This window comes from Meriones unguiculatus, chromosome 7 (genome assembly GCF_030254825.1).
Source record: "Meriones unguiculatus strain TT.TT164.6M chromosome 7, Bangor_MerUng_6.1, whole genome shotgun sequence".
NCBI classification, from domain to species: domain Eukaryota; kingdom Metazoa; phylum Chordata; class Mammalia; order Rodentia; family Muridae; genus Meriones; species Meriones unguiculatus.
The window spans coordinates 19,520,229-19,548,033 of NC_083355.1; the positions used below are offsets into that span (position 1 = coordinate 19,520,229).

General features: G+C 50.7%; 2 protein-coding genes across 5 annotated transcripts; one reads left to right on the forward strand and one right to left on the reverse strand.

Moving 5' to 3' along the window:
• Nucleotides 1-6,010: 6,010 nt before the first annotated feature.
• Nucleotides 6,011-13,115, reverse strand: Cfap97d1 (CFAP97 domain containing 1). Of its 4 annotated transcripts, none has more exons than XM_060386648.1 (8): nucleotides 12,984-13,115; nucleotides 11,505-11,835; nucleotides 11,147-11,217; nucleotides 10,367-10,437; nucleotides 9,976-10,094; nucleotides 7,725-7,848; nucleotides 7,387-7,440; nucleotides 6,011-6,750 (listed from the first exon to the last, which is right to left on the reverse strand). In XM_060386648.1, exons 2-7 carry the CDS (start codon nucleotides 11,516-11,518, stop codon nucleotides 7,387-7,389), a joined length of 453 nt encoding a protein of 150 aa, XP_060242631.1. In that variant the 5' UTR covers nucleotides 11,519-11,835; nucleotides 12,984-13,115; the 3' UTR covers nucleotides 6,011-6,750. The 4 variants fall into 4 exon arrangements, with proteins under 4 accessions (XP_060242631.1, XP_060242632.1, XP_060242630.1 ...); XM_060386649.1 differs by having other exon boundaries at nucleotides 11,505-11,653; nucleotides 12,984-13,095; XM_060386647.1 differs by lacking the exon at nucleotides 11,147-11,217 and having other exon boundaries at nucleotides 11,654-11,835.
• Dusp3 (dual specificity phosphatase 3) lies at nucleotides 13,061-26,131 on the forward strand. The gene is made up of 3 exons (XM_021642769.2): nucleotides 13,061-13,352; nucleotides 16,313-16,539; nucleotides 22,111-26,131. The coding sequence occupies exons 1-3, from the start codon at nucleotides 13,228-13,230 to the stop codon at nucleotides 22,314-22,316; spliced, it is 558 nt and encodes a 185-aa protein (XP_021498444.1). The 5' UTR covers nucleotides 13,061-13,227; the 3' UTR covers nucleotides 22,317-26,131.
• Nucleotides 26,132-27,805: the final 1,674 nt, after the last annotated feature.

A 27,805-nucleotide genomic window follows, 5' to 3' on the forward strand; every position in this document is an offset into this window, starting at 1 on the left:
CTCTGATGAGTCAGTGTATGTGATTTTTTTTTTTTTTCTGTGCTGGTTGTGATGTTGAGCCGTCTTTGTGCGTTTTCTTCGTAGATACACCAGGCCAACGAGACAGAGCAATATTAGTCCCATTTTACAATTGCAGAGGGGGGAAAATGAGACTTTAGAAACCTTAGATCGTGTTTTCAGGATTATACACATAAAAAACAGCCCAAGGCTAAGGTGTGTCCGTAGGTGAAAGTGCTTGACATGCAAGCCTGAAGACTTGGGTTCAAACCCCCAGAGCCCACATAAAAGCCCCATCTGTACTGTGTTCATAAATCCCAGTACTTCAGCCAGGAGATGGGAAATGGAGCCTCAATCTTTCCCACATGAGCTATGACCCTTAACCACTGTGCTATACTGCCTCCTGTTTTCATGGTTCTATGACGGAGGCTCCCTAATGAAATGACTTGTGAGGAGTATATTCATAGGATACTGTGCAGTGTGCTTGCAATTTCTGGGACTGAAAAAGATTCACTTTATAAATGTGCAAGATACTTTATCCCTGACACAGGCTAGGCTGACAGTGAAGCACCAGGAAGGCCGTTTGCTATTCATCTATGAAATCCCGGCTAAATTTTTCTTTCCTTTTTTTTTTGAGACAGGGTTTCTCTGTGTAGCCTTTGGCTGTCCTGGACTTGCTTTGTAGTCTAGGCTGGGCTCAATCTCACAGAGATCCACCTATCTCTGCCTCTGCCTCCCCGAGTGCTGGGATCCTGTCTTGAAAAACAAAAAACAAACAAACAAAAAGGCATGCCATACTAAAGGGTCATTTTCTGCTCACTCCATCTTTTTAGCCAGTCACCAGATGAGGCGGTGGTAATTCAGTGTGGATTATAGGCAAAGAAAATGGGCTAGGCCTGTTTGCAATGAGAGGGCCTTCCCTTCTGCCAGGACAAGTTCTGTTCTGCTATGAGGCTGGGGCTCCGGGGGCAAGTGTCATCTGAAGGTGTGTTTGTGCTGTTTATGCAAAGCAGAGAATGTTGTTACAGGAAATGTACCTGTTTGCAAATATGTATCGCTGTGTAAATGCTTATCCAGTCTGTGCCTGTTCCGAGCCCCTAGCAAAAAGCACACCCACACAGCTCTACAACCTCTCAAGAAACATTTTATTCCTTGAGTCTTTAGACACACTGAAGTCCTTGGTTTGTGTCTACAACCAGAGAGAGAGTGAGCTCTAGAGGACATTTCAAGGTCAGGACTGTTAACTGGTTCGTTTACCTGTCGCCACTGCCCGTCCTGCCCCTCCCCCACCTTCCCGTGCACTCAGCCATTATAGCTCTCTCCTGCCTTTGGCTCTTTCAACATGGTTTTCAAGCATCCATGCATGTCGTCCTGGACCCAGTGGTTAGCGACCTTCCCTGCCTCCCGCCCATCTCCTTGCAAGAGAGAGATTTGAGGTTATAAGCACCTGCCAATCAGAACTCAGATGTGTTTAACCTCAGCCTATAGTGCTTTTGCTATTCTCTGTAGATCCCTAGTGCTTTTCAGGATGCGCACAGTTAAATTGGGCATGTAATCAAGTGTGGAACTGGCCATCTATGCCACCAGGGGCGGGCATCCAAGCAGTGATGGATTTTTTTTATTTTATTTTATTTTTTATGATTTGCTTTTTATGCCTCTAAGATTTTTTTTTTTCCAGTTGTGTAGCTTGGTCTTCTTGTGAGACACCTAACAGTGGCAGCAGAGGTTGTCTCTGGCTCCCCTGTCAGCTTTTGGGACCTCATCCAGCCTTAATATAAGAGGAGGGGCCTAGTTTTACTGCAACTTGATATGTCATGTTTGATTGGTATCCACGGGAGGCCTGCCCATTTGAGGAACGGAGGAGGAGTGGGTAGGGGACAGGCAGAAGGGAGGGGGCGGGGGAAAAGGGAGAGGGGGAACTGGAGTAGGGATGTAAAATAATAATAGATTATTTTTGTTTTGCGTGTGGGTGTTTTGCCTGCGCGTGTCTGTGCACCGTGTGGGTTCTGAGAATCAAATCTGGGTCTCTCGCAGAGCAGCCAGTGTTCCTAACCACTGAGTTATCCTGCCAGCCCCTGATTTCTTTTTGAGGCAGGTGTAACCTAGGCTGGCCTCACCCAAACTGTCCTTGGTCCTCCTGCCTCTGCCTGCCAGGCACTGGAAGGACAGGCTTAACAGTGATCGCTCTTCATACCCTTACTAGTTACAAACTTCAGCGTACGTATAAAGTCCACTTTTGGATCAGACAGTTAAGAACCAGCCAACTGAGTGCCTCTGTGTGTGTGTGTGTGTGTGTGTGTGTGTGTGTGTGTGTGTGTGTATTGATACACTTACTACTCTATTTCCCTGCCCATTGAATGCATTCTCTAATCATCGCTTCCTTTAGAGTTAGACCAGTGGGTTCAGAACAAGGTGGTGTGGAGTCATTTTTATTTTTATTTTCTCTTCCTTCTCTACAGTTAAACACTTTGCACACAGTAAAACACTTTGCATAAAGGGAGTCTGAGAGCTGCAGAAGCTGACGAAGAGTGGACTCAGGGTCTCTGGCAATCTGGTGGGTCCCCTGCCCTTTCCCTCTGTCTCTCACATAGCCTACAAGCCTGGGCTCTGAAGAGGTCCACCCAGTGACTCAGAAACCCCCAAGCCAAGCTGTGTCTGCTTGCTCCTCAGCAGAAGGTGGCGGGCGTAGTGACACCACATAGCCCCCAAGTGCCCTTCCCAACCCATGGGAAGACATCTGTGGGGCCTGAGCAAGAGCCCCAACAGATGTAAGCAAACAGAACAGCAATGCAAAGCTGTTGCCTCAGAACTTAGACTCGCAAGAGAAGGCAAGCGCCTCCGCACTGGGTCTCCGTGGGACTATTACCAAGACGGAAGGCTGGAACTGGATCCTGAGTTACCCAGCACGACAGTCCAGATACTTAAAACACAGCTGCCTCGACCAGTCATAACCCCAAACCAGGAAAGCCACATCGTAGTGAGGGTAGACAGCCAACTCGCACTTATGACAGCACGATGTACACATTGATGTCAGTAATTAGTTCCCATGAAGCAAAAGAAAACTAGGAAGTCTGAGCGATGACGTAGACCTGAAAGAGACCTGAGTGAAAGTTACAGAAGTAGGGATGTGAACTGGCCCAGTGGTTAGAGTCGGTTTGCTCCAGAAACAGGGAAGGCTGTTCAGAGAAAAGCTGACTCCAGGAAGGCGTCCTCTGACTTTCACACTTACGCCACGGTACATGCCCCCAAATTGTTTACAGACACACAGATACATGGACACACACACATGCACACACACTCATAATTTTTTTTTTTTTTAAGTTCTGGAAGCAAAAAAACACAAAGCAAAACTTAAAACTTGGACAAACTCAAAACTCTCCTGGAGAGGATAGAAGGTCGCGTCCAGGATGTAGCTCAGCTAAGGGTGTGCCTGCCTGGCATGTGTGAAGTCTGGGGTGGATCCCCTGCACCATATTAGCTGGCCGGGTGTGGTGGCTCAAACCTTTAGTCCCACAACTTGTGAGATGGAAATAGGATGAGGAAATCAAAGCCGTTGACTACATAAATCCAAGGACAGCCTAAGTTACATGGGAGCCCGGAAGAAGATGATGAGAAGAGGAAGGGAGGGGTAAGAATGTTGACATTATTTATAGTATCAGTCCTGGCAGGGGTGGGCAAAGCTCAAGACAGTAATAGAGAAATAATGGCTGACACCCCTCACCCCAAAACTGGAGAAAGACAGCCTAGAGGTCAAGCAGTGGATCGAATTTCAAGTTTGATAGCCAGAAACCCTTATACACATCCTCTTTAATCTCCTAGAAACTGGAGATTAAGAGGGAAAAACACCAACCTTAAAAAAAAAAAAAAAAAAAAAAGCCAGGAAGGAAAGTAATTCAAGTTCTATTTTTGCATTTGAAGAAGTGGCAGGCATGTCAAAAGCTGAGGACAAAGAACTATTAATGTTGAGGCCGCGTTCGTTCGGTGAGACTGTATTAGTCATGAGGGGATCAACACTGTTCTCAGAGGGAGAAAATAGAACCGTGGAGACCTGCCCCACAGGCAGCTCTAAACAAAGAAACGCGCAGAGGTGGGACTTCAAGGAATGAGCTAACCACACAGGAGTTGATAGAACCAACCCTCTCTTCTGCTTCTTTACCTGCGCCCGGATGGCCAAAACAAAGGTAACCGGCATCTTTATGTGGTGCTTGGTAATCTGTGGTTGGACTACTTTTTTGTTTTAAAAGGAGGGAAGAAGAGCTAAGAAGATGGCTCAGCTGCTCTGTAGAGGAATCTTAATTGAGAACATGGCTGCTCTGGCAAGAGATCATATCCAAAAAGGTGTTCTGGGTCTGTGGGATCCAGTTGGAATACAAACATGCCTTTAATCCAGGAGACAGAGGCAAGCAGATCTCTGAGTTCAAGGCCAGGCTAGAACAGAGCAAGTTTCAGGTAAAGAAAAGCTTAGGTGTCCAGGCATGGTGGTTCATGCCTTTAATCCCAAACAATGAAGGTAAAGATAGTGTTTGAAAGTGATACCTAACTGGGTGGCAGAGAAAGTGACAAATCAGAGAAAGATTAGATAGAATAGGATATGCCCAACTCTCACGAGAACAGAGGGAAAGGGAAGCTACTTAAGGAGAAATGCAGAGAGAGAGGGGGGAGGCATTTTTACCAGGAGAGTTTTACAGAGAGGTTGAACGAGAGAACAAGCTAGGCCCAGGTGAAGACAGAAGGAGCCAGAGAATGAGAAGGAGCCAGAAGATTAGAAGAGATTGCTGGAATTACTTTGAGGCCAAGATTGAATAAATTAGGTGGGAGAGGAGTTTGAGCCAGAACAGCTGACTTGAACCAACCAGCCCAGAGCTCAGTAACAAGAAAGGGTGAGCTTATTAAGCAGTAAGTCTCAGAGGCTGAAAACATTCTAGGCCTAGGTTAGACTGTACGGAGGCCAGATGCTTCCAGGACGAGGCCTAGGTTAACTGACTGAGGCAATAATCTTCTGAGGCAACAATTGAAGCAGGTGAATAAAAGCATATTTTACCTGGCTTGCCATGCAAGTTTGAAGACCTGAGTTCAAATCCCCAGAGGCCAAAATAAAATTGGCTCAGTAGCTTGTGTCCATCATTCCAGCCTGCTGGTGGGAAGAGACAGGGAGAATTTCCCGATGCTCAGGGCCAGGTTAGTCTGGTGCACACAAGAGCTAACAACAAAGAGACCCTGACTCAGACAAGGTGGAAAGTGAGGGTGACACCTGAGGCGTGCCTACACGTCATTTACAAAGCAGACAGTCAAGTACGAAACGATGTTGGCAGAGCGTGGGTTTTTAGCCAGTAGTGGCCGTGACAATGCCCAAGGAAAGCAGACTTCAGTAAACTAAAGACATCTACTAGAGACAAAGAGCATTATAATGAGTGGATAAACCAGCGTACCAAGAAGATACGTTGGGAATATGCATCCAAGGACAGAGCTTGTGACAACGAAGCAAGACTTGATAGACCCGTAGGCCGTGGAGAGCACTGGCTGCTCTTTCAGGACAGAATTCATTTTCCAGTACCCACACGGGACAGCTCACAACAGCTTGTAAATCCAGATCTGGGAGGTGTGAACTCTCTTGGTCTCTGCACCTACATGAGTACACACACACACACACACACACACACACACACACACACCTTAAATTGATAGAGCTGAATGGAAAACCTGACAAATCGGTCACCATCGGGCATTCTGACACTCCACTTTCAGTGACTGATGGTGCTAAATTAGATACTGTCGCCTTGATGGACCAAACCCTGGATTGTAAGGCAACATGAAAAAGCTTGAAAGAATGGAAGCCCTAGGATATGTTCTCTGGGTTTTAATGCAGTCACACAGAAGGTCAGGTAATACCAGAACAAACGGAAAACTTCCAGACATTTGAAACTGTGCCTGATACAACCCAAGTAGGCCACGGTAGTCTCTGTGGGGTGGGGGGGAGGCTCTCTCAAGTGTTGGAAATAAACAGGCACTCAAACAAAGAGAAAGAATCATATATTTTTTTCCCCAGTCAGAGGGGATAAGCATAAACGTTGACGGGAGTGGGAACTAGAGATGCGGTGAAGTCGGAAGCCCCTGGGTCTGATGCCCAGTACGGTATAAATCCAGCATGGCGCCCTACGCCTGCAATCCCAGCACGAGGGAGGCGAAGCGAGGAGAATCACGAATGCAAGGCTACCACCCTCAGCCAGTTAGCAAGTTCAAGGCCGTATATAAATACAAACCAGGAGCTGAGGCGATGATTCAGTCGAGGGCTTCCAGCGCAAGCTGCGGGCCCAAGTTTGGATCGCCAAGCACCCACGTGTGAGCCGGGTGTGGGAGTGGCAGAGACAGGCAGATCCCTGGAGCCCATTGGCCAGCCAGCCTTGCTCTCAAATCAGTGAGCTCTGGCTTCAGTGAGGGACCCCATCTCAAAGAAGACGCTGAATGTCAGCCTGGGCCTCCACACATATGCGCGCTCGTGTGCACACACACACACACACACACACATGCACACATACACACACACACAGGTGCATATCCTCCTACGAATACACATGCGCACGCACAGAATAAAAATAAGAGGCTCTTCTGGTCCCTCCATTTGTCTACCCTATTTTTCGTGCCAGGCTTTATTGTAATTTGGGACTTGAGGTCACTGCAGTGTCTTGACATCCTGAGCAGCCAAGAAATGTTAGGGTCTTCTCTGTGTCTTTTTTTTCCCCCACCATGAGCAACCTGGTGTTCAGAGGAAGGGAGAAGGAGGGGACGGGGGGGGGAAGCTATCAACAGGAGCACTGTTCTTTGGGGAGCCTGGGTAACCCTTTATCCTTCTTTCCCTGAAGGCACGGAGCCACTAATCAGATCTAATAACACAAAAATGGTTCAAATGGCCGTGCCTTTTACTAGGAACTTAAGCCTACCTTTAAAGCCTAGGCTTCTTGTTAGTGCTGTTGTTTATATAGAACATTTAAAAAGCTATTATGGGGTGGGGCCCGTGTGCTACAACACACATGTGGAGATCGGAGGACAACTTTCATGGAGTGCGTTCTCTCTCCTTCCACCTTTACGTGGGCTCTGGAGATCAGACGCCGTCAGGCTCGCACCTTTACCTGCTGAGCCATCTCGACCTCCCTCTGCTAATGTCTGACCGGCACAGATCGCTTCCTCTTTGTCTCCCAGAAAGTCTCCAAGCGGGTGACAAACACACACACAAACAAACCCCCCCATTTCTGGAAGAGTCAAAGAGCTCTGAGCTCCCTGACTCGATCTTCATCTTCTCCCCTGAGCTAGGTCCTTGTTGGCCATTCGTGGCATTTGGGAGGGCTTTGGGAGTAACCGTGGTAGCAATGTGCTCTAATAAAAGTGACCTACCTATTCTTGGGAAAGAAGATATCTTGTTGTGTTTTTGATGTAGCGTCTTGAATTCTTGAAGGGGGAAAAAATCAGAAAGGCTTGTTAATGTCGGCGTGCCGGTATGAGAGTTGAAATTCTAAATCCCTAGAACGGCTTAGAAAAAGATAGGGAGATGAGGCCTTTAAAACACTGCTCGTGGTGCCCCCTGAGTCTTGCCAGGTGCCTTTGGCTGAGCTATGCTCGCCATGTGTGAAAGTTGCATTTCGCATGACCTAGCTGCTTAGGGATAAGCCTCTGTGCTGAGCACAGGACTAACTTCAGGGACACCCGGGACTGTGACAAGAGTGACCACATGCCTGCCAGTCCACTTCCGATGACTTGCGGTCATAGTGGGGCTTGCGGTCACCCAGCCTCCTCAGAATGCCCTGGTTTTCCATGGTGATTCTCACTAGCTCACGGTTCCTTGCTTCTCTGTTTAAGCTGAAAAACACAGAACGGGGGTGGAGGGATTTGAAGAAGAAAGCATGTCTCCAGGATGGGATGAAAGAAGAAAGCCTGGGACAGTGCAGTCTGGGAAATACACATGTGCAGGTCTCCATCGGTCGTCCTCAGCCCACGGCCTGCTGGGAGTCTAGTTATGTGGGATAGAGTCTTGGTGTTGAGCTCAGACTACACTCCAGCTCCGAATGACTCCATGTTGCATAATACAGTCTTCACCCTGTGCCTTGCCCTGAGAGACTCCATCTCCCAAGCAGCCTTTCACTCTATTTTGAGGATGCAGGATGAGTCTGCACCTGGCTGGCTCTGCAAAGAGCACCATCTGTCCAGAGCCACCCACACACCATGGACTGCTAATCTATTTATTCTGGGGAGCAGAGAGGCTCCCATCCTACATATTCATAAAGGTGAACTGGGATTGTAGGGGCACATGGGCACATTAAAACCCTATGGGTAAAGCTAGGCTCAAGAGCCAGACGGAGAGCTGGGAGGTGGTGGCGCAGGCCTTTAATCCCAGGGCTTGGGAGGCAGAGAGGCAGGTGGATCTCTGTGAGTTTGAGACCAGCCTGATCTACATACAGAGCAAGTTTTTGGACAACTCAGAGCTACACACAGAGAAACCCTGTCTCAATAAACCAAAAACCAAACCAACCAAACCAACCAAACAAACAAACAAGAAGAGCCTGAGGAAGGGTAACTCTCACCTGGACTCCATATAGAAATGGACATCTTGTTTTGGGATGCTGATGGCCCCAGTAACGGCTCATCGGACCAAATATGTAGATCAAGGGACAGGCCAAGAACAACTCCTGACTGTCCCAGCACAGCTCAGTTTCCTCTGTTGATACTTGAATTGCCACCTGCTTGTCCCGTTCACCCATCCAGACCTGAAATCCCCCAGTCCGCCCATTTGTTCATCTAGACCAGGTTCCACCCTTTTGCCTCTGAAGCCGGACTCAACTCCACAGCTCAACCTGACCCTGCTCCCTGATTCTTCTGCCCAGAGCCCCTAACCTTCTCCAGTGACCTTCACATGGATCATCTTATCAGGACAGAGACTATTGAGTCTATCCTTCCCCAGCTTTGGCCTCTCAGGCCTCTTTAGAATCTGTGAATGACTTATTTCTTTAAGCTTTTGTCATCATTCTGTAGCCTTACACATGTACACGCACAGAGAGTGTGTGACACTCAATGTGTAATCGAAGAGTTAATATAGTAATCAAGAAAGGAATAACTCCTTTTTATCTCAGCTAGGACGATCCAAAACAAAACAGACAAAAAACCAAACAAACCCTCCTTCCTCTATTTATACATGCTGCCATTCTTTCCCTGATGTACACTTTCCCAGCCCCTACCGCACTGCTTCTGTTTCTTTGGTTTGGTTTTTAAAAACAAGTGGTGTCTTAGGCAGGGAGTGTTTGGGGTTGGGAAATAATGCTCCTCATTTCATCTCTCCACTGCTGGCGGCACCTCGCATGCAGATTTAGTCAGGGGACTTTGTGATACTGATGGTTGGAGTGTCATAGCACAGTCTTGGTTAGGACGCTCTATCTGAATGTCTGTGGATCCTCCAAATCCACAGCCTGACCCCTAACTCTCAAACTGACACTAAGGGGTGGGCTGGAGGTGGGATTACACCCTCATGAAAGCAGTTGGGGGAGAGAACTCTTGCCCCTTCTGCCATGAGCTTCCGGTGCAAAGATGGCTGTCTGCAAAAAAAGGCAAGCGGCCCACACAGCAAGGCCACGCCTGAATCCACTGGTGCCTCTCTCCATTTTTGGACACGCCCGGCCTCCAGAACCGAGACGGAAACAGCTGCTGACTGCTTTGCACCTGAACCACCTGAACTACACAGGAGCATTTTGCAAAGGCATGTAAGTGTGTGCTCGGGACAAGGAGACGGCTAGGGAGTCTCTTCAATGGCCGCAGAGGTGGGATTTAGCTCCGGAGAAAGGTTCCTGCTTGGGGAGCTGTCCATCTCCACAGTGCGGTCCCTTGCTTCTCTCCTCCCTCACTCAAACCAGAAGGGAAGGCTGAGCTCCCTGAGAATAAAATGCAGAGAGAGAGAGAGAGAGAGAGAGAGAGAGAGAGAGAGAGGGAGAACACTACCTTTTTGAAAGATATTCGTTCCAGCAGTCCACGTGGGCCGGGCCGCGATAGGCATTGGCGATTTTCTGACACAGTTGTTTATTTTCGTACTCAATTTTGTCGATTCTCTTTTGCTCGCCCTGGCAAGAAACCCCAGCGTGGTGATGGCAGCACGGTGCGGCCTCCACTTAGAGGCACACATGGCCTTTCTCTTGGATTGTGAGAAAAAGCCCCCTCCCCCCCCCCGTGGAGAGGCCTGGTGGAATCTGGGCGGAGCTTAAGGAAATGAGGTGAATATGGGGAGAGGCATGTTGATGGATCTTTAGGTGGGTGGGTACTTGGAAGGCTCTGGGGAAATGGGTCTCCTCAGAACAAAGATGAAAATAAAATCCAGCCCCAGGTGGCAAAATACCTGGAGTTTGCTCAGTTTTAAAATGTAATGTGTGTGCGCCATTGGAGGTTTGGTGTCGACGGCAGGCTTCACTAGAGGGGAAGAAAAGCATGGTTACAGTGATTCTAACGGCTGTAGGAACCCACAGGCCACCTGATCCCAACTGCCGAACATCCCATTTTTGAATTCTGACAGTCTGGTTTAATTTTCCCACCTGACAGCTCTGGAGGACTTGACAGAGGTAATAGAGCAATGAGGCCTAGCAAGTCCATATAGGTGGGTAGGGGAGCAAGCCAGTCAGTAGAAAGCCAGCCCAGCATGCCAGAGATTCCCAGGTTTGATCCCCAGTACTGCCTAAACCAAGCGGTGACATGCCAGGCTGGTAATTCCGGCACCCCAGAGGTGGAAGCAGGCAGCCTGGGAGTTGAAGATCATCCTTGGCCCTCAAGGCAGCTCCCGGCTCACCTGGGCTACGTGAGCCCCTCTCTCAAAAACCACAGAGGTAAATCTTCTTTCAACCCAGTGAAATAGCATCTTTCCCACGCCCTTCGCAATGTTACTGGGAAGTCTATTAGGGGCCGAACTCATGTTCTCTAACTTCGGCTCCAAAGAGTTTAAAAGTTGACACTTTCTAGCCCACGGATGTTCAGGTAGAGGATCGCCATGACCTCTTGGCTAAACTCAGCAGACGAGGCCGCATCGCCCCAAAGCTAGGGCTAGAGTAGTTCCTGTCCCTACGCTTCTTTGGTCGATCCTTCTAGAACTTCCGATGGCAGCGCCCAGCCCCAGCTGTCCACTTACCTATCTGTACTCTATTCTTGTGTAATATGTAGTGGCCAAAGTCAAGCTTTTTCCTGAAGTTTGTGCTTTGCCTGTGATTAGAAACAATAACAGGGTAGGCGAGGTAATCCAGGGAATTATTCATCTTCTCCTAGTTTCTCTTCAGAAATGAGACACTGCCTCCCCTGCCAGGCACTTAGCTGTCCCCATGACAGGGTGTCATAGTTACCCAGTTATGACATCAGGGGCCAGTCTCAGTGGAAGGCCAGGAGAAGAGCATGTTTGGCTGTCTCTGAGCGGCCTTCTAAAAATTTTTTAATTTTTAAGTTGAGATAAAATTTATACATGTTAATGGGGTGTGGAGTAATCCGGTACTTACATGCCCTCTGTCATGACTGGATCAGGGTAAGTGGCATGTCTCTCTCTTTCCCCTCAAGCATTTACAGTTCTGTGCCGGACTTTTGGTTTCTTGCTAAGTCAGGTCCGCCTCAAGATGGAGGAAAAGGGGCTTTGAAGCTCCCCGCCTACCTGGAAAATAGATGTCGCCAACGATGGAGGGGAAGGGAAAGGCATGATGTGGAGGCCCCTGGCTAGCACAGGCAGAGAGGCTCAGGGAGGGAGGAGTTCCAGCCCTCATTGCGCCGGAGCTAGGAAGTCATAGTCTCCTGCAAAGTTTCCCTGATGATCTGAAGATCTGAGACTGTAAGCTTCTGTGGAGAGTGAAACACAAGAGCTGAGTTAGGATGTGGATTCCTGGATTCCAGAGACCGTATTTGCCCCTTTGGAGTTAGGGACCCTGCCGCCGTTTTCAAAAGCAACTGGAAAAGACACTTCGATTAAAGTGAGATACTGTGCCCTTTGCCCTTAGTGAAAACTCAGGAGAGGACCAGCTCCTGACACAGTGTGGCTCAGAGTGGAACGGCAGCTGCTCCAGGAAGACTGCGAAGGATAGAGCGAAGGGAAATTTACTCTACACTAGCTCCGCTTCCGCAGGTTCAAAGAGTTCACAGAGACGTGCTTCTGGTACTGCTGCACCTGATTATTCAGTGTTCGGAGCTGAAGCAGAGCTTTTGTGAGCTCTTGTGCATGCTAGGCACCTTACCAGCCCAGGAACCTCCTCAGCCCCTTGAATGTTTCTGGAATCTTTCCAGCAATCCTTGGAAGTTAGATGTTGCCATATTCTTTAATGCAATGCTTGGGACAGAGTGCTTTGGAATGTTAGAACATGTTAATATTTACAGAATGAGAGATTTAGGGAATGGATCAAGAGCTAAACATGAAATCCGTGTTCAGAGATGAACGTATCCCGAGTATAATGCTGTACAGTAATTTTTTAGCGCACCTGTGTTTTGACTGTCATCTGTCACAGGTCAGGTGCGAGAATTTCCCGCTTGCTTTGCGTTGGCACCCAAAAGTTACAGTTTTGTAAACACTTCAGTTCTCCAAAATTATAGCTGTTCAAACTATTATCGTGACTCTGTAGCACCCTCCTCCCTTTTATTCGCCAGCAAAGGGGCTAAAATTAATCACTCAGGGTCAGAGCGCCAGCCCAGGTGACCTACAGCCGCAGCTTTATCAACGCTGATTCCCGACGAGCATGATTCACAAAGAAGTGTCCCAGAGTTGGGCTCTTCCCTGTGACCTTGGGGAAGGATCCATCTCCCGGGATGGGCAAGTTGCGCCTCGGTTCAGCGGGGTGTAGCTGGGAAGGTGTGCTCTGACATGTGCGTGTGTTTGGAGTGAAGGAATGGACGCCCACGCTGCTGCTTCACAGCAAACCCCAGGGGACCCCGTTTTCCCGAAAGAGGGACACCAGGTACGCCCCCGGTGTCCTGTGCCTGCGCCTCCGCTGCCTTACCCAGGGCGAGGACCAGTGACTCGGGACTGACGACATCTCGGCCAGGGACGCGCTCCGGGGAAACGGCGGCGCGTGTCCTCTGCACTCCGCAGCGCCCCGCCGAGCGGCGCCCACAGCTTCCAGCACCCGGTGGGCCCGCCTCCGGGGCGGAGCTGGGCGGCTCCCGTTTGGGCAGCCCCGCCCCGCTGACCCGGCTTCTCCCCTCGCTCCATCCTGCCCCGGCGTGCTGGGCCCCGCCGCCGCCATGTCCAGCCCATTTGAGCTCTCGGTGCAAGATCTCAACGACCTGCTCTCCGACGGCAGCGGCTGCTACAGCCTCCCGAGCCAGCCCTGCAACGAGGTCATCCCCAGGGTCTACGTGGGCAACGCGTGAGTAATTCGGGAGGGCTGACCCCGCCGCTGCTCCCCGGGCGCCCCGCCCACTCGGCTAGAGTGGAGTCCACGGACGTGGGCAGGGTGAGGTTGGGGGGGGGGACCCCGGGCGTGGTCGGTGAGCTGAGAGCAAGAGCGGGGACTGGGGACCGGATCGGAGTCGATGCCCACTCCCTGCGCGTGAAGCCAAGGAGCTGGACTCCGCATGCGCTGAGACCCGAAGGTGCCCGGCCCTGCCCTCGGCCACCACCGCCCGCTCTGGCTTGGGCTTGGGCGGGGTCGTGGCTACCACGTTCTCCTAACAGGTGGCAGGGTTGTCTCTTGGCCGCTCGCGTCATGTGACAGCTGCCTAGTTCTGCAGTGAGGTCACCGTGGAATGTCTGCCCTCGTTGCCATAGCAACGGGATGACGTTTCAATCCGGGTGTGGAGCTTTTTCTGTCCGTGTCAGGAAATCCAAATACCCTAAAATACTCTAGGAGAGGAAGTAGCTGGGCCAAGGCTTTCCTGGCTTCTCCAGATAGGGTTTGACTTAGATGGGACAAATAAACTCTGCAGAAGATCTGCCATCTGAATATCCCCCCTAATCACCCCACCAGGAAATACGTGTATTCTTGCTCTCTTATGCGTTGTTACGAGAAAGTGCTTTTAGCCGTGCTGTTAATAAGAATTTCTCAGCAGAGGGAGAGGACCAGTATTAACACCGAAAGAAAGGCTGGCATGACCCACATTGAGGAAAGGTCCACACTGGATTTTCATGATTCTGAAGGCCCCTTTATCATTGTCCTGAGCTCTGTGGTCCAGGCCAAAGACTGCTTGCCAACACTAATAACCAAGCCTTCCTCTATTTTTGTACAATAGGAAGTGGCAGCCAGGGGTTGTTGAGATGTTGTGAGGACCTTTCAGTGTCTTTTTCTTTTTTTTTTTTTTTAATGTATACAATGTTCTGCCTGCATGTGTGCCTGCGCACCAGAAGAGGGCGCCAGATCTCATTATAGATGCTTGTGAGCCACCGTGTGGTTGCTGGGAATTGAACCCCGGGTCGGCTGGAAGATCAGCCCGTGCTCTTAACCCCTGAGCCATCTCTCCAGCCCCCGGCCTCTCAGGGCCTTACATGTGTGTTTGCTGCCCCACACCTATGAGCTGCTGTTTAACCCGCCGTGTCAGGGCCTTACATGTGTGTTTGCTGCCCCGCACCTATGAGCTGCTGTTTAACCCGCCGTGGAACCAGAGGGGATTCAACGCGGCAGGTCCCAGACACTTGGGGACAGGTTGTGTGCAGGGAGCACCTGCTAGGTGTCAAACGCTGTGGTGGTGTTCATTCTTGATAATGGCGGCGGGCTAATGGTGCATCTGTTGGCTGTTGGGCTAGAGTTACAGAACGGAGGTGTGTGGGCACGCGATTCTGCATTCTGTCCGCAGCCTGTTCGGTCCTGCTCAGGGTCCTGAACAGGAGTGGCTAAACAGACCCACAGGCTCATCCCCCGGCTCAGTCACTGCATAGTCCTAGGGAACCCCTCCCAGCCCTCCGGACCCCAACTACGCAAGAACCTGGCATCCTCGTGAGCCTGCTTGCTGGGGACAGTTTGTTGCTTTTGTCTGTGGTGGCTTCTCTAGGCATAGTGGCAGGTACGATGGCCGCCTCGGAAAACACAGCCTTTGCCCTCTGTGCAAATCTGACCTTGACGTGGAGTGAGCTCAGCTCGGAGGGTCAGCTTTGTACCTCGTGTAAAGAATGGTGCTTCCTCGCCCACCCGGAACTCCTGGACCAAAGGCTTCGGCCGCATCCTCTCGGGGCAGAGAGGGAGTCTGTGTGAGCTGCGTTTCCCATCCCTGGGTTTTATAGGTGGTGTGGGCCTGAGAGGCGGAGGGAGGTAGGAGGCAGAGCGTGGCTGAATGTCTGGAGAAAGCTTCCCCCTCAGCTATGGGTTAGCAGCCCACATGAACACACCTGTATTTCCCTGCCTGTCCTGCTGAGCTTAAGCACTACTCACTGGGGACAGCACAGCCCTGTCCTCTCTTCCGGGCTATCACGAGAGGCAGACGGGACCATGCAGGGGACGCTGCTCTGTAAAGCACAAACTGCTGTTTTTATTGGGGTGTTGTGAGGGGAAGTGAAGGGCCTCTTTGGCCATCCAGGCAAGGTATCTTCTAGCTCCTATCATTGGGGGGGGGGGTGTTGGGGAGTGGCTGCTTAGGTGCTAAGACATTCCAGTGTGGCAGGGTCTGTCCGGTCCCAGCTATGTGCAGGCACCCCAGCAGGTACTGAGGGCGCAGACTGCTCAAGGAACTCTCAAGCTAAAGCTCTGAACAAATAAGCATGGCCCTGCCTTGGGATATAAACAACACAGAATCGGTCTGTGCCAACAGAACAGCCGCCTTTAAACACTCAGGACGATACCCTCCCCCCAGGCAGTTAGCAGTATCGCCCCCATTTCACAGAGAGGAAAACAGAGGCACAGAAAGGTTAAGTGGCAGGGCTGCATTCAGACCCAGACACTGTGACTCCAGGGTCTATTTTTCTTTTGTTGTTTGAGTCTGGGTCTCACTGGGTAAACTCAGTCTGGCCTTAAACTCATGATCTTTCTCCCATGGCCTTCTGAGTGCCAGGAGTACAGGCGTGTGCTACCATGCCTGACTCTCTATAGCTTGTCTACACCATCATCACAATATAGGAACTGTGATGGCAGCAGGCACGCTGGAGGGAGCCGGGGAGATCCCGCAGAGGGCTCTGCAGGATGAGAGGTGAAGCTACACAGGAGGGGAAGGGGAGCCGAGGAAACAGCATGGGCCTAGACCCACGAGTCTATTTGGGGAAGCTGCCGGTAACTAGATATGGCTGGGGTGAGGGGGACAGGTCATGAGATGAGGCAGGAGGAGCCACAGGGGACAGTGGGTACAGGCTTAGCTCTTCCTTCTTCTCCTCCTCACTCCATTTCTGCCCCCGCCTCCCATCCAGGTCTATAGCTCAGGACATCACCCAGCTGCAAAGACTGGGCATCACCCACGTCCTGAATGCCGCCGAGGGCAGGTCCTTCATGCACGTCAACACCAGTGCCAACTTCTACAAGGATTCCGGCATCACCTACCTGGGCATCAGGGCCAATGACACACAGGAGTTCAACCTCAGCGCCTACTTTGAAAGAGCTGCAGACTTCATTGACCAGGCCTTGGCTCATAACAATGGTAAGAGAGAGGGCTTTGGCTTTGACGTGGTCTGGCCCAGGAAACAGACCCCATCGGGGTCTCCCTTTTGGATGTTCTTTGTTTCCTGTCCCCGGTGGTGACGACTGAAGACTTCAAGGCTCTCTTTGCCTGTCGGCTTACGTGCGCGGCCCCCCCCATTACACAAGCCCTTTTGTGCAGTGGGAGCACCAGGGTCCTTTGCCTTTAGTTTGACTTGGGCAGAGAGTGCTTTCCAGCCATCTGCCTCGTCCTCCCGACTCAGACACCTGTGGTGATGACAAGGGACGGAAAGTCCTGAGGTGAAGGAGCGCACTGTTGCCTGTTAGTTGATTCAGTAGCTCAGTGAATCTGGCCGCCACTACTGCGTAGATGAGCTACATTTAAACGACTGTGACCGAGAGGACAGCTTGAAGGAGGAAAGACATCTATTTCACGCCGTCGGGGGGTTTCATTCGGCGGGAAGCTGGTCCCGTGGGCACGGACGAAAAAGTCACCGCAGTGGAGTGTGTGAACCAGGAGGCCCTTTACCTCATGGCAGACAGGCCCTTGACCTCTGTGCCATAGAAAAAGGATAATAGTATTTCTGATGTAGGGGGCAGCGGTTAGATAGCGAGGCTACTTTCCCTTTGATTTGTGCCCATCTGTGTGTGGGTATATATACATGTGTACACATGTGTTCATATGTGTTTGTGTTCGCGTGTGTGCATATGTGTGTGCATTCCAGTGCTTGTGTGTAGGTGTGTCTGTGTGTCTGTATATGTGTATGTTTTGCATGAGGAAGCTCAAGCTGACACTGAACGTCATCTTCAAGTCACTCCCCACCTAAGTTTTTGAGACAGGCTCTCTCCCCGATCCTGGAGCTCATGGATTTAGCCTGGCTGCTGGCCAGCGAGCCCCAGGGATCCACTTTTATCTGCCTCCCTGGCCCTGGGACTGTGGGCATATGCTGCTGTGCTGGGTGTTTATGTGGGTGCCATGCTGGTGAGAAATCCGAGGGCCGCCGGGCAGATGTCAGCAGAGCAGACGGGTTCTCCCGGCCTCTTCCCATCACGTCTTCCTCCCTCTGTGGGGCAGAGGTGGCCCACTGTGGATGCCAGGCTTTGCCCTTCTCACATGGCAGTGGTCACTCACCCACCTGCCTTCATCTCGTTCTAGACCACAGGGAATGTGCGCTGACTCGTTCTGACCTCTCGCCTTGGTGTATATGGGTAGATGGGATCTTTGGTCTGGGATGTTCTCTGCCCATTTCTCCCCATCCTCTGGAAAACCCTACTCATATCTCACCACTGGGCTAGTGTCCCTCTTTTATGGAGCCTGTCCTCAGGCTCTCAGGGACCAGCACTGTCCCTGGCCTCCTCTCCCCAGCACCTGGTGTCCACTGAAGGTGATTGCTGAACAAGCAGGACGCTTCCCAGGGCTTTGATGTCTTGTATGTATCCATACTGCTGAGATGGAACGAAACTGGACCCAGCCACTTGCAGGGTTCCAGCGGACAGGAATTCCTTACTAAAGAAAACCTCAGGAGGCAGAGACGGGTTCCCCTGAACAAGCTAACCAGACTGTCAAGACACCAAGAGACCCTGCCTCAAAATGTAAGAGAGAATTAATAACTGACTCAGGCACTAGCTGTCAACCTTGAGCCTCCACTAGCACAAGCAGATGTGTGCCCTTGAACACACATATAAACTTGTATCTTTACAGGCATGCACACTGAGGCTTATCACACACATCATTTGGGAGAGAGAAAGGAGGGAGCTAGAGCTCACAGGAAAGTGTGAATGAGCACACACATGCACACACAGGTACACTCATGCACACATATGTAAACGCACATGGGCTCATCTGCCAGGGAGTGGGAAAGGAGCTGGGTCTGTGTAGAACACAGAGCAATCATTTGCTTCTGAGAGGACCTAAGGAGGCTGTATGAAGGAGGCATTGTGTGGGCCGAGCCTGGGGTGCGGTAGGTGCTGTGCCCTGGCTGTAACTGAGCATGCTCCGAGTGGGAAGGGGGAGGGCGGCTGTCCGGCAGAGGGTCCCACTGTCCGCTGGGATCAGGACAAGGCCCCACTGGGGCCTTTAGGTAATAAGACAGAGAGAGAGAGAATGGCTGGAAAGTTGGGGGGACTCCCATCTCCTGATGTAGGAGGATCTTGGGAAATAGAGGAGTGTTGGGGGCGGGGCCGGGTGATGGGTGCAGAGGAGATGCTGTTCCTGGCCAGCAGTTTGCCTCCAGAACACCTGGGAGGAGGTGGTAGCCATTCACTCGGCAACAGAGGGATGCTCAGCGGGTGCTAGAAATGGCAGAGCATGCTCATCCCAGCGCCACGGTCCTGGTTCTGGAAGGACTCAGCCTTCAGAAGGAAAGTAGATCTGTATGTGGCCAGCGGGGTTGCAGGTGCTCGGGGCCCTGAGGGGCTCCCGGTACTGGGTGATGTTTATCGGGTGCTCTTGCGTGCCAGGCACTAGCCTGGGGCTTTGTCTCTGTCTCTTGTTTTGTTTTGAGACAGAGTCTTGTTATGTATCCCTGGCAGTCTTGGAACTTCACTGCATAGCCCAGGCCTGTGGGCAGCAGGTGGCTGAAGAGAGAAACGGGGCTTCTGCCTCTGGGGGTGGGGCTCCCTACCCCGCATGGTGTTGGGGTTTTCTTGCCACTGACCCTTGGCCACTCCCTCCCTCCCCTTCTTTCTTCTTTTCCCCACCTCCCTTTCTTCCCATCATCGCTTTCCTTGCCCTTGAGGAATTCTGGGTTTACCTTTCCCTGGAGATGAAGGAGTGAAACAGACAGGAACAGATGACTCGAGTGTGACGATGGGAAAGTGGCTTACAGGGAAGGATGTGTGCTGTAGGCTGAGGGCGGCCTGGAATGCAGGGAGAAAGGAAAGGAGGGGGTGACAGTGTGGGTGAATTGGGGGAGCCACATGGGGGCGCTTGCGCATGCATGTGTGTGTGTGTGTGTGTGTGTGTGTGTGTGTTGTTTGCATTTCTATTGGAAATATGTGTATGCGTGTGTGCCTGCATGAGTTTGTGTGCACCACGTGTGCAGGAGCCCTCAGAGGCCAGAAGAGGGCATCTGATCCCCTGGAACTGGAGTTACAGGTGGCTGTGAGCCGCCTGACATGTCTGCTGGGAACCAAACCCAGGTCCGGTGCAAGAGCAGGAAGTGCTGTCTGCCGCTGAGCCATCTCTCCAGCCCTGGAACCCATTCTTTTAAAGTCTGCTTTGCAGCTGGACGATTCCGTTGGATTTGGGAAAGCATGAGAGTATTCAGTGTGACAGTCATGTTAAATTTTGGCATATGCGGACACCCGTAAAGCCATCACCGCAACCAAGATAGTGAATGTGTCCCTCGCCCCCACACTTTTAATGTCTCCATGCAACATCTCCCGTCTCCTGTCCCTTCAGCCTTCCACTCTCAAGCACCTCTTGGTCTGTTTTCTGTCACTGGAGAGCAGTGAGCATTTTCCAAAGTCTAATGTCAACGGAGTCACATAGCATGCACTTTTTTTTTTTTTTTTTTTTTTTTTGTCGAGACAAGGTTTCTCTCTGTAACCTTGGCTGTCCTGGACTTGCTTTGCTTTGTAAACCAGGTTGGCCTCGAACTCACAAAGATCTGCCTGCCTCTACCTCCCTGAGTGCTGGGCTTACAGGCATGAGGCACTGCGCCCAGCTACATTTTTTTTTTAACATATTTGTGGGTGTTGGGAACCAACACGTGGATCTAAAACAAGCACATTTCCCTGCTGAGCCCTCTCTCCAGTGTAACTGGGCTACTGGACTACTCTTTTGGGTTCTTATATCTACCACCCCTCTTCACCCATATCCCTTCCAACCGCCCAGAGCTAGGTAGGTGGGGTTTAGAAGGGAAAGGGCCAGAGGTCTCATTAGTCTACTTCCTGCTGATTAGGGGCATCGAGTTCCTTGGGGCGAAGTTGATCTAGTTTCTTATCATTGCCCACCATGACTATGACAAACCACAACAAGCTGAAGTCAGCAGGGGAGGCAGCCGCCTCTTCAGAGCTCCTCCAGCGCCGCTCTTCTGGCTCCCAGAATACCAACCGTCAATTATTCTCAGCTAGCAAAATCACACCCCCTCCCCCTCCTAGAGCACAAGGCAAATCCTAGTCAGCTGAAGCAGCAATGTCCCACACCTGGGATTAAAACAAAACCTTACTACCAACAACTGTTTTGTTGTTGTTGTTACTTGTTTTTTTAAAAGAAACCAAAATTCTCACCACATTCCATTGTGCTTCTTAACTTTTGGAAAAGCATTGTGTTGTATGGACACGCGTAGCGTATCTTACCTAATTGTCCACTGTTTTGTCCTAAGACAGCGTAATGCTCTATGGACGAGCTGGCCTCAAACTTGCCATCCTCCTGCCTCAGCCTCCTGAGTGCTAGGATTGCAGGCATGTGGCACCACACCCGGTTTCCTGTTCTGCCCTTGACTGAAGGGTCGGATTCATCTAGGGATGTTACCTGTCACAAAGCATACAGTTCAGCGAATGGCATACCCATGCAGCAACCCCCAGATCAAGGAACAGAACACAACCAGAACCCCAGAAAGCCTCCTTCAGTTCTCCTCCCTCTCTACCTGCCCGTCTCCAGGGTTACCACGGTTCGGGTTTAACCGTTGGGCATTTTTTCTGCTCTGTAGTGGAACCGTATTACATCTGTGTGCTTTCTCCATAGTCTTTCTCATGAGCTGCATATTAGTCGATTTTTTTTCTCTTAGATTTACTTATTTGTTTTCGTTTGTGTGTGTGCGTGTGCCCACAAGCGCATGGACGCCAGAGTACAGAGTGCAAGGGTCCGTTCTTCTCTCTGAGGGTCGTGTGGGCTCCAGGGGTGGAACTCGGGGTCGTTGTGCTTGGGAGCAAGCGCCTTTGCCCACTGAGCCATCTCCCTAGTCTTTTTCTTTTTGAGGCAGGGTCTCATTTTGTAGCCCAAGCTGGCTTTGAGCTTCCGGCGACTCTCCTGTCTTGGCCTCTTAGAGTGTTGGAATTACAGGTGTGTAATACCACCATGCCTGGCTGCATCACTAATTCGTTGTTATCTCTTTATCTGTGTGTGTGTGTGTGTGTGTGTGTGGCATGTGTGTGGAAGTCAGAGAATCATTTCTGGAAAGTGCTCTCTACTCAAGCCCTCTCACTGGCCCCACGTAGGTCATTAATTCTCCTCAAGAAGAAAGACTCTCATTATTTACCCATTCTACTGTTATCGATAGTCTTGGGGCCCATGAGAACAGTGCTGCCAATGAGAACATTGAGGTCCAGGCCTCAGTGACGGTGTGTGGGTTGGAATACCACTGCTGGCCAGGAGGGGGCGCAGGCGTTCAGCTTCCTCATCACACCCTGCCTTCCCTAGCGACCCACAAGAGTCCCCGTTGTTTCACATCTGCCCCTGGTGGACGCTGGGTCTCTCATTCTTATTATTCTGGCCATTCTGGGTGGGACAGTAGCAGCACGGCCATGCGCTCTGCTTGTCGTGTGGAAGAGTTCGAGTGTTACAGTGAGGTCGGGCTTCCCCGGTCAACACATCATCCCCCCACCCCCCACCCCGGTTTTCTTGCAGGCCGGGTGCTGGTCCACTGCCGTGAGGGGTACAGCCGGTCCCCAACGCTGGTCATCGCCTACCTCATGATGCGACAGAACATGGACGTCAGGTCTGCCCTGAGCACCGTGAGGCAGAACCGTGAGATCGGCCCCAATGACGGTTTCCTGGCCCAACTCTGCCAGCTCAATGACAGACTAGCCAAGGAGGGGAAGATGAGGCGCTAGGGTGCCCTCAGTCTCTTCTGCAGAGGTCTGACTGGGAGGCCCTGGCCGCCATGCTTAGGAAACTCAGTGTACCCTGCTCCCAGCATCACAAAGGCACTTGCCCACGTCTGTCCCATTGTGGCCCTGGGCCATTCCACCCTTAGGGAGAACATGAAGAAGCTGAGGGGGCCATCCTTGCTCCTTGGCTGTCCTTTCCTGTAATTTATGTCCTCTCCCTGAGGTGGGGGCTCAGGGGGGGGGAGGTCTGTGGCATACATACATCTCAGTGACCCAGGGCAGGAGGCCTGTGAGGGTGTAAGACCTGAGCCACTCATAGGCACTCTTCATGACCCCCTCCCCAACCTTGGGTTCCTCCCCAGTGGTCCAGCGACAGGATCCTGGTGAAGGAACTATGCAAACGCAGGCCCTGATTGCTCCATAGCCCATGGTCCTAGTAGCCCGACACACCCTGCTTAGGCAGAGGCATGGCATTAGTTCTGAAGCAGGGTGGAGATAGGTTATTAGTGGCTGAATTTCCAAAAAAAAGGCTGCGTTTTAATAATTTCCTTAGAATTAAAGATACTACACAGAGGCCCTTGAGTAGGCAAATCTGTTTTCCCCAGAGGGCTCTCCTGATTCTTTGGAATATTTAAAATGTGCCTCTTTGGAGAGCTTACATTCTGTATCTGCTGCCTCAGAGCCTTCCCTGTGGGTGGCTCTGTTCTTGTGCTTGTTAGAAGAGTGATGCCTTAGGCAGGGTTTTATTTCTCTTTTTTTAGAATACAGGTGGTTGAGGTCCAGCCTATTAAAAAAACAAACAAAACAAAAACAAAAACAAAAAAAACCTCCATTTAGAGAATTGCAAGGGTTTTATCCTGAATTATGGCGTTGGTGAACCCGAGCCATTGTACCAACTGCTCTTCATCCTGGTTGCTGTTCTCAGAATAGAAGGAGGAAGTTGGCCAATTACAGCTCGTGTTTGAGGGTGTGTGAAACGGCATCTATGTTGGGGGCTGGTGCCTGTCCCCTTGGAGACGGAAGGAAAATGAAGGGCCCCCATGCCCATCCTGTCCACTTACGGATGGCTCTGATGGTTCCATGGTGTCTGTGCAGGAACCTGGGGGTGACTCTCTGGGCAGCAGAGGGACATGGCATGTCATCCAGATGGACCCCTCTTTTATCGGAGAGAGTGCAAACAAAGAAATGACCTTTTGAAGAACTCTCTAAGGATGTCTTTGAAATGCGTTGGGCCTCGTGTGCATACACATTGGCCAGGGACTGAACACAGTCTTCTTGGGACTTCATGATCTTGCTATTTGTGGGTCTCCGGGGTCCCACAGAGCAGAGAGGTGGCACTTAGCCATCACCCCAGCACCTGGAACATAGGCGCCTCATAAAAACCTGTTTTATGAGAACCGGAGCTGTTGCAGGGGGGAGGGGCTTGGAATCCCAGCAGCCTGTGTGTCTGCCTGAAGGATGTCCTACAGAACTTCTCAGAGCAGCCTTACTCAGAGGGAAAGACATATCAGGGATTTCCGTTGAATGTTTCAAATTCAGCTTTAAATGTACGAGTCGGCCATGTTAGGGTGAGGAACCCTAACATGTTAGGGCCATGTTAGGGTGTGCCTTTTGCAGGGCTGCTGAGGGTTGTCTGGGAAGAGCCAGGAGAGGTAAGCCCTCTGATCACAGCAGTAGCAGAGCTGTGCAGCCTGGATGGTCTCATTGTCCCCTGTTCTGTGTGACCACAGCAGCTCTGGACACGTGGTATCCATCATTTTTTTTTTTTTTTTTCCCAGAATGAGATGGCCATAGCCAAATTGTGTACCTTACGCCATAGTTTTCCAGGGGCTCTGTCTGCCTGGTCTAACTTGCAATTCATGAAAACCCTGTCAAGTTGACAGACCTTTTTCATGTGTTATGAGAGGGGAGAGACAAAAACATCTGGGCTGGAAGGGCATGCTGACACACGTGTAGAGGCCCAGCTCACGGGAGGCAGAGACAGGGGGATCACTGCAAGTTCAAGGATAGTTCGGTGTACATGTGGACTCCAGCCAGGGCTATGATAGCAAACTCCTGCTTTTTTTGGCTTTTGGTTTTCAAGACAGGGTTTCACTGTGTAGCCCTGGCTGTCTGGGAACTCACTCTGCAGACCAGGCTGGCCTGCACCTCAAAGATCTGCCTGCCTCTGCCCCTGAGGGCTGGGACTAAAGGCTTGTGCCACCACTACCCAGCTAAGATCCTGTTTTTTGTTTTTGTTTTTGTTTTTTTAAACAAAACAAAACAAAAAATCCAGGATAATTAAGAGTTGCCTGTCTCATTAAAGCTAGGTGGAAGTAGTTTGAGGCCCGCTGCTTGGGGGAGCCGGAATGTCCTTGGCTTTGATGCCTCTAGAACCAGCACCCAGCAATGTGCAAGTCTCCTGCACGTGTCTCTGAGTGAAAACTGTGAGTCCCCAGTTAGGACACAGGTTCTCCATGTCCAGGTGACACATGGTGACATGTCGATGAACTCTAAATGCTCCTAGAAGAGGCTGACACCCCGTCCCCCTCATCAGGGTGACCCCATCCCCCAGGACGGCCACCGCTGATTACTCACTAGCCCCCCCCCTGGAGGCATCTTTGTGGGAACATGAAGGAAAAGGGGCCTTTGGGAGATTCCTGGCTTTCCTTTGGGGGCTATCTGGCGAAAGTTCAGGGCTTCTTGGTCAGCTTTAGCTCATGAGAGTGGCTCCTACTTCTTCAGGTAAAACACCCATGTGTTGTGGGAAGAGCCACCTTGTGCCCACCCGTGAGTGGGGGCCATTCCTGGATAGTGTTCTAGCCCTGGAAAGTGGTAAAAAAGAATTCAGGGTGTCCCTCCCTTTCCCCAGACCCCATCAGATCACTTTATTATGATGTAAAAGAGTTTCCCTTCTCAATGTTAAAGTAGTCTGCCTGCCTTTCCTGGGGTGGTCTGTTTCCCCAGCATTCTGTTAACCTTGAGGGCATAGACCAACACTTACTAATAAGGGAACTCTTTTGGCCCACAGTAGGCTCTTTAGGGCTCTAGCACTGTAGGTTGCTTTACATATCCTCCCATGGGGGAGCAGAGAGGGGGCTACAAGGGTGTAAAGTGAATAAAGTAAATAAATGAGAAAAAAAAAATATATATATATATATACACATAAACCAAAAAAAGAAAAAAGACAAAACTTTCTGCAATGGAGTCTCACTGGGTATAAAACCATGCTCGTGATTTTTATTATGAGAGGTTGCTACAGTTAAGTAAAGAATTTTCTTCCTTTATTGAAAAAAAAAAATCCTCCCTTGGCCTTTCGCACCCCTGGGGAATGGGCATGAATACGGCCATGCCCAGCAGGTGGTGTTGATAGGAAGGTTTGGTGCCTTTCCAGCTTGTAGTATTTAAGACGCTAAACGTTTTAATCACAGTAAGTACTGATCCTAAGTATGGAGGGAAGAGGTTTTCTCACGGGGAAATTTTCTTTCTCCTAAAAGTGGCATTAGATGGTCCTTCCAGGTCAAGATTCCATCCTGATCGTAGACAGAGGGAGTCTCAGGACAGAGAGAAGATTGGCTGGATGTTTAACCTCGGGTCTCTCTTATCCCCGCCAGCTGTTAGGTAACTTGTAGAAGAGTGATTTCCTTGAACGGAGAAGGTTCAGGGGAAAAGGATGGTGGGGTGAGGCATCGCACTGTCATCTATCTGCCTAGCATGGGCCAGGCCCTGAGTTTGATTCCTGCCGCTGGAAGGAAGAGGAAAGTGTAATGTGCATTGTATCACCAGTGTTAACGCACTGTAAAACTGTAACCAAAATAAATGTCTTACCTTGCGAAGAAGCTCGTTTTGTGTGTGTTTCATTTTGTGTGTTTGGGCTTTTTTATGTTTGCTTTTTCTCATCGCTGTGGCGGTGCTGTTGTCGGTTTTGAGGTAGGCGCTCAGGCAGCCCAGGCTTGCCTCAAACTCCCACCTGTAGCCGAGGCTAGCCTTGAACTCCTGATTTCCCGCCTCTGCTTCCACGTGCTGGGATTAGAGACTTATGTCACCGTACCAGTACAGCCTTTTTCTGACGTTTAGAAATGATCGCCTAGGAGGCTGGAGAGATGTCTCCATTTGAGAGTGTACAGGACCCGAGTCTGGTTCCCAGCACCTGTGCTGAGTGGCTCATCAACCTCTTTTAACTCCAGGTCCAGGGGATCCAGCAGCTCTGGCCTCCGCAGGCATCTGCGTATCCCCGCATACAGGTACACGCATAATTAAAAATAAAATCTGTTTAAAAAAAAATACCTAAAATTTAGCCCTTGGAGGCACCATTCTGGAAAGCTGGCAGAATGTGTAGGTCTATCTCATGATGTGCTGGCTAAGGAAAGACTTCCAGACACAGGAAAGGACTCAGTGCACCTGGAGTTGGGATGGAAGGAGAGGGACGGTTAGGGGAACTCAGGGAACCTGGCCAGTGAAAATTCTTTGTTTTGTTTTTTTTCTAGACAAGCCCTCTCTGTGTAGCCCTGGCTGTCTAGAACTCTCTTTGTAGACCAGGCTGGCCTCAAACTCACAGAGATCCTTCTGCCTTTGCCTCCCGAGTGCTGGGATTAAAGGTGTGCGCCACCACTGCTGCCCTTTCTATTTTTGAAGATTTATTTATTTAATGTATATGAGTGCTCTGTCCGCATAAACACCTGAGTGCCAGAAGAAGGTGTTACGGATGGTTGTGAGCCACCATGTAGTTGCCGGGAATTGAACCGGGGAACATCTGGAGGAGCAGATGGTGCTCTTAAGCACTGAGCCATCTCTCCAGCCCGTGAAAATTCTTTGCAGGGCACTAATGAAGGATGCACGCCAGACTCTGTGCCCGTGTGCAGGATAGCTGCAGGGGATGATGCTGAGTGAGAGAAAGCAGGCATTAGTTGCGTCTGTGTAATATGTTTGTTTGTTTTTTAATTGAAAAATGACATAAATCAAGGGTAGATTAGCGGTCGCCAGGAGTTAGGACTAGAAGAGGGAGGGTGAGTGAGGCAAGTGGACATCTTTGCACAAGAGTGACAGAGCAGGCTGTGGTGGCGGGTGCCCGGGTAATCTCAACACTGGGAGGTGATCTGGAGTTCAGGGTTAGCCTCAGCCTTTGATGTATGAGACCCTGCTCCAAAACTTACAAATAAACAACGCAAGGACATCAGGGTAGATCCGAGGGGCCGAGGAGCTGCTCCTCATCTTAACTGTGGTGGTGGACGGGCACCCCTCATGTGATAAAAGTGTAGAAGCAAATGCACGAGCCTGTGCCACTCGCAGGAGCACGGACGCACTCGAGTGTGCGATAGTAAGTCAGGGAGGATGTGATGCACTGTGTGTCCTGGTTGTGGCGCTGTCCTGGCGCCTTTGGTGAGCTGTCTGCATGGAGGGAGACTGGGTAGAGAGCACATAAAATCCCTCTGAATGATTTCAAGTACTTGTCAACCTACAATTATCTTGAAATTTTAAAAAGTAACAACAACAAAACCCTATCCGGGTGTGGT

Excerpts from the sequence above, each read along its gene's own strand:
- Cfap97d1 (XM_060386646.1), bottom strand. The coding sequence starts at position 11,270 with ATGAATAATTCCCTGGATTACCTCGCCTACCCTGTTATTGTTTCTAAT. Across the intron at positions 10,438-11,146 it reads CAAGAATAGAGTACAGATAG|TGAAGCCTGCCGTCGACACC; the intron begins GTAAGTGGACAG and ends CTTCCCCTCTAG. Across the intron at positions 10,095-10,366 it reads TAAAACTGAGCAAACTCCAG|GGCGAGCAAAAGAGAATCGA; the intron begins GTATTTTGCCAC and ends GTTTCTTGCCAG.
- Dusp3 (XM_021642769.2), top strand. The coding sequence starts at position 13,228 with ATGTCCAGCCCATTTGAGCTCTCGGTGCAAGATCTCAACGACCTGCTC. Across the intron at positions 13,353-16,312 it reads AGGGTCTACGTGGGCAACGC|GTCTATAGCTCAGGACATCA; the intron begins GTGAGTAATTCG and ends CCTCCCATCCAG. Across the intron at positions 16,540-22,110 it reads GGCCTTGGCTCATAACAATG|GCCGGGTGCTGGTCCACTGC; the intron begins GTAAGAGAGAGG and ends GTTTTCTTGCAG.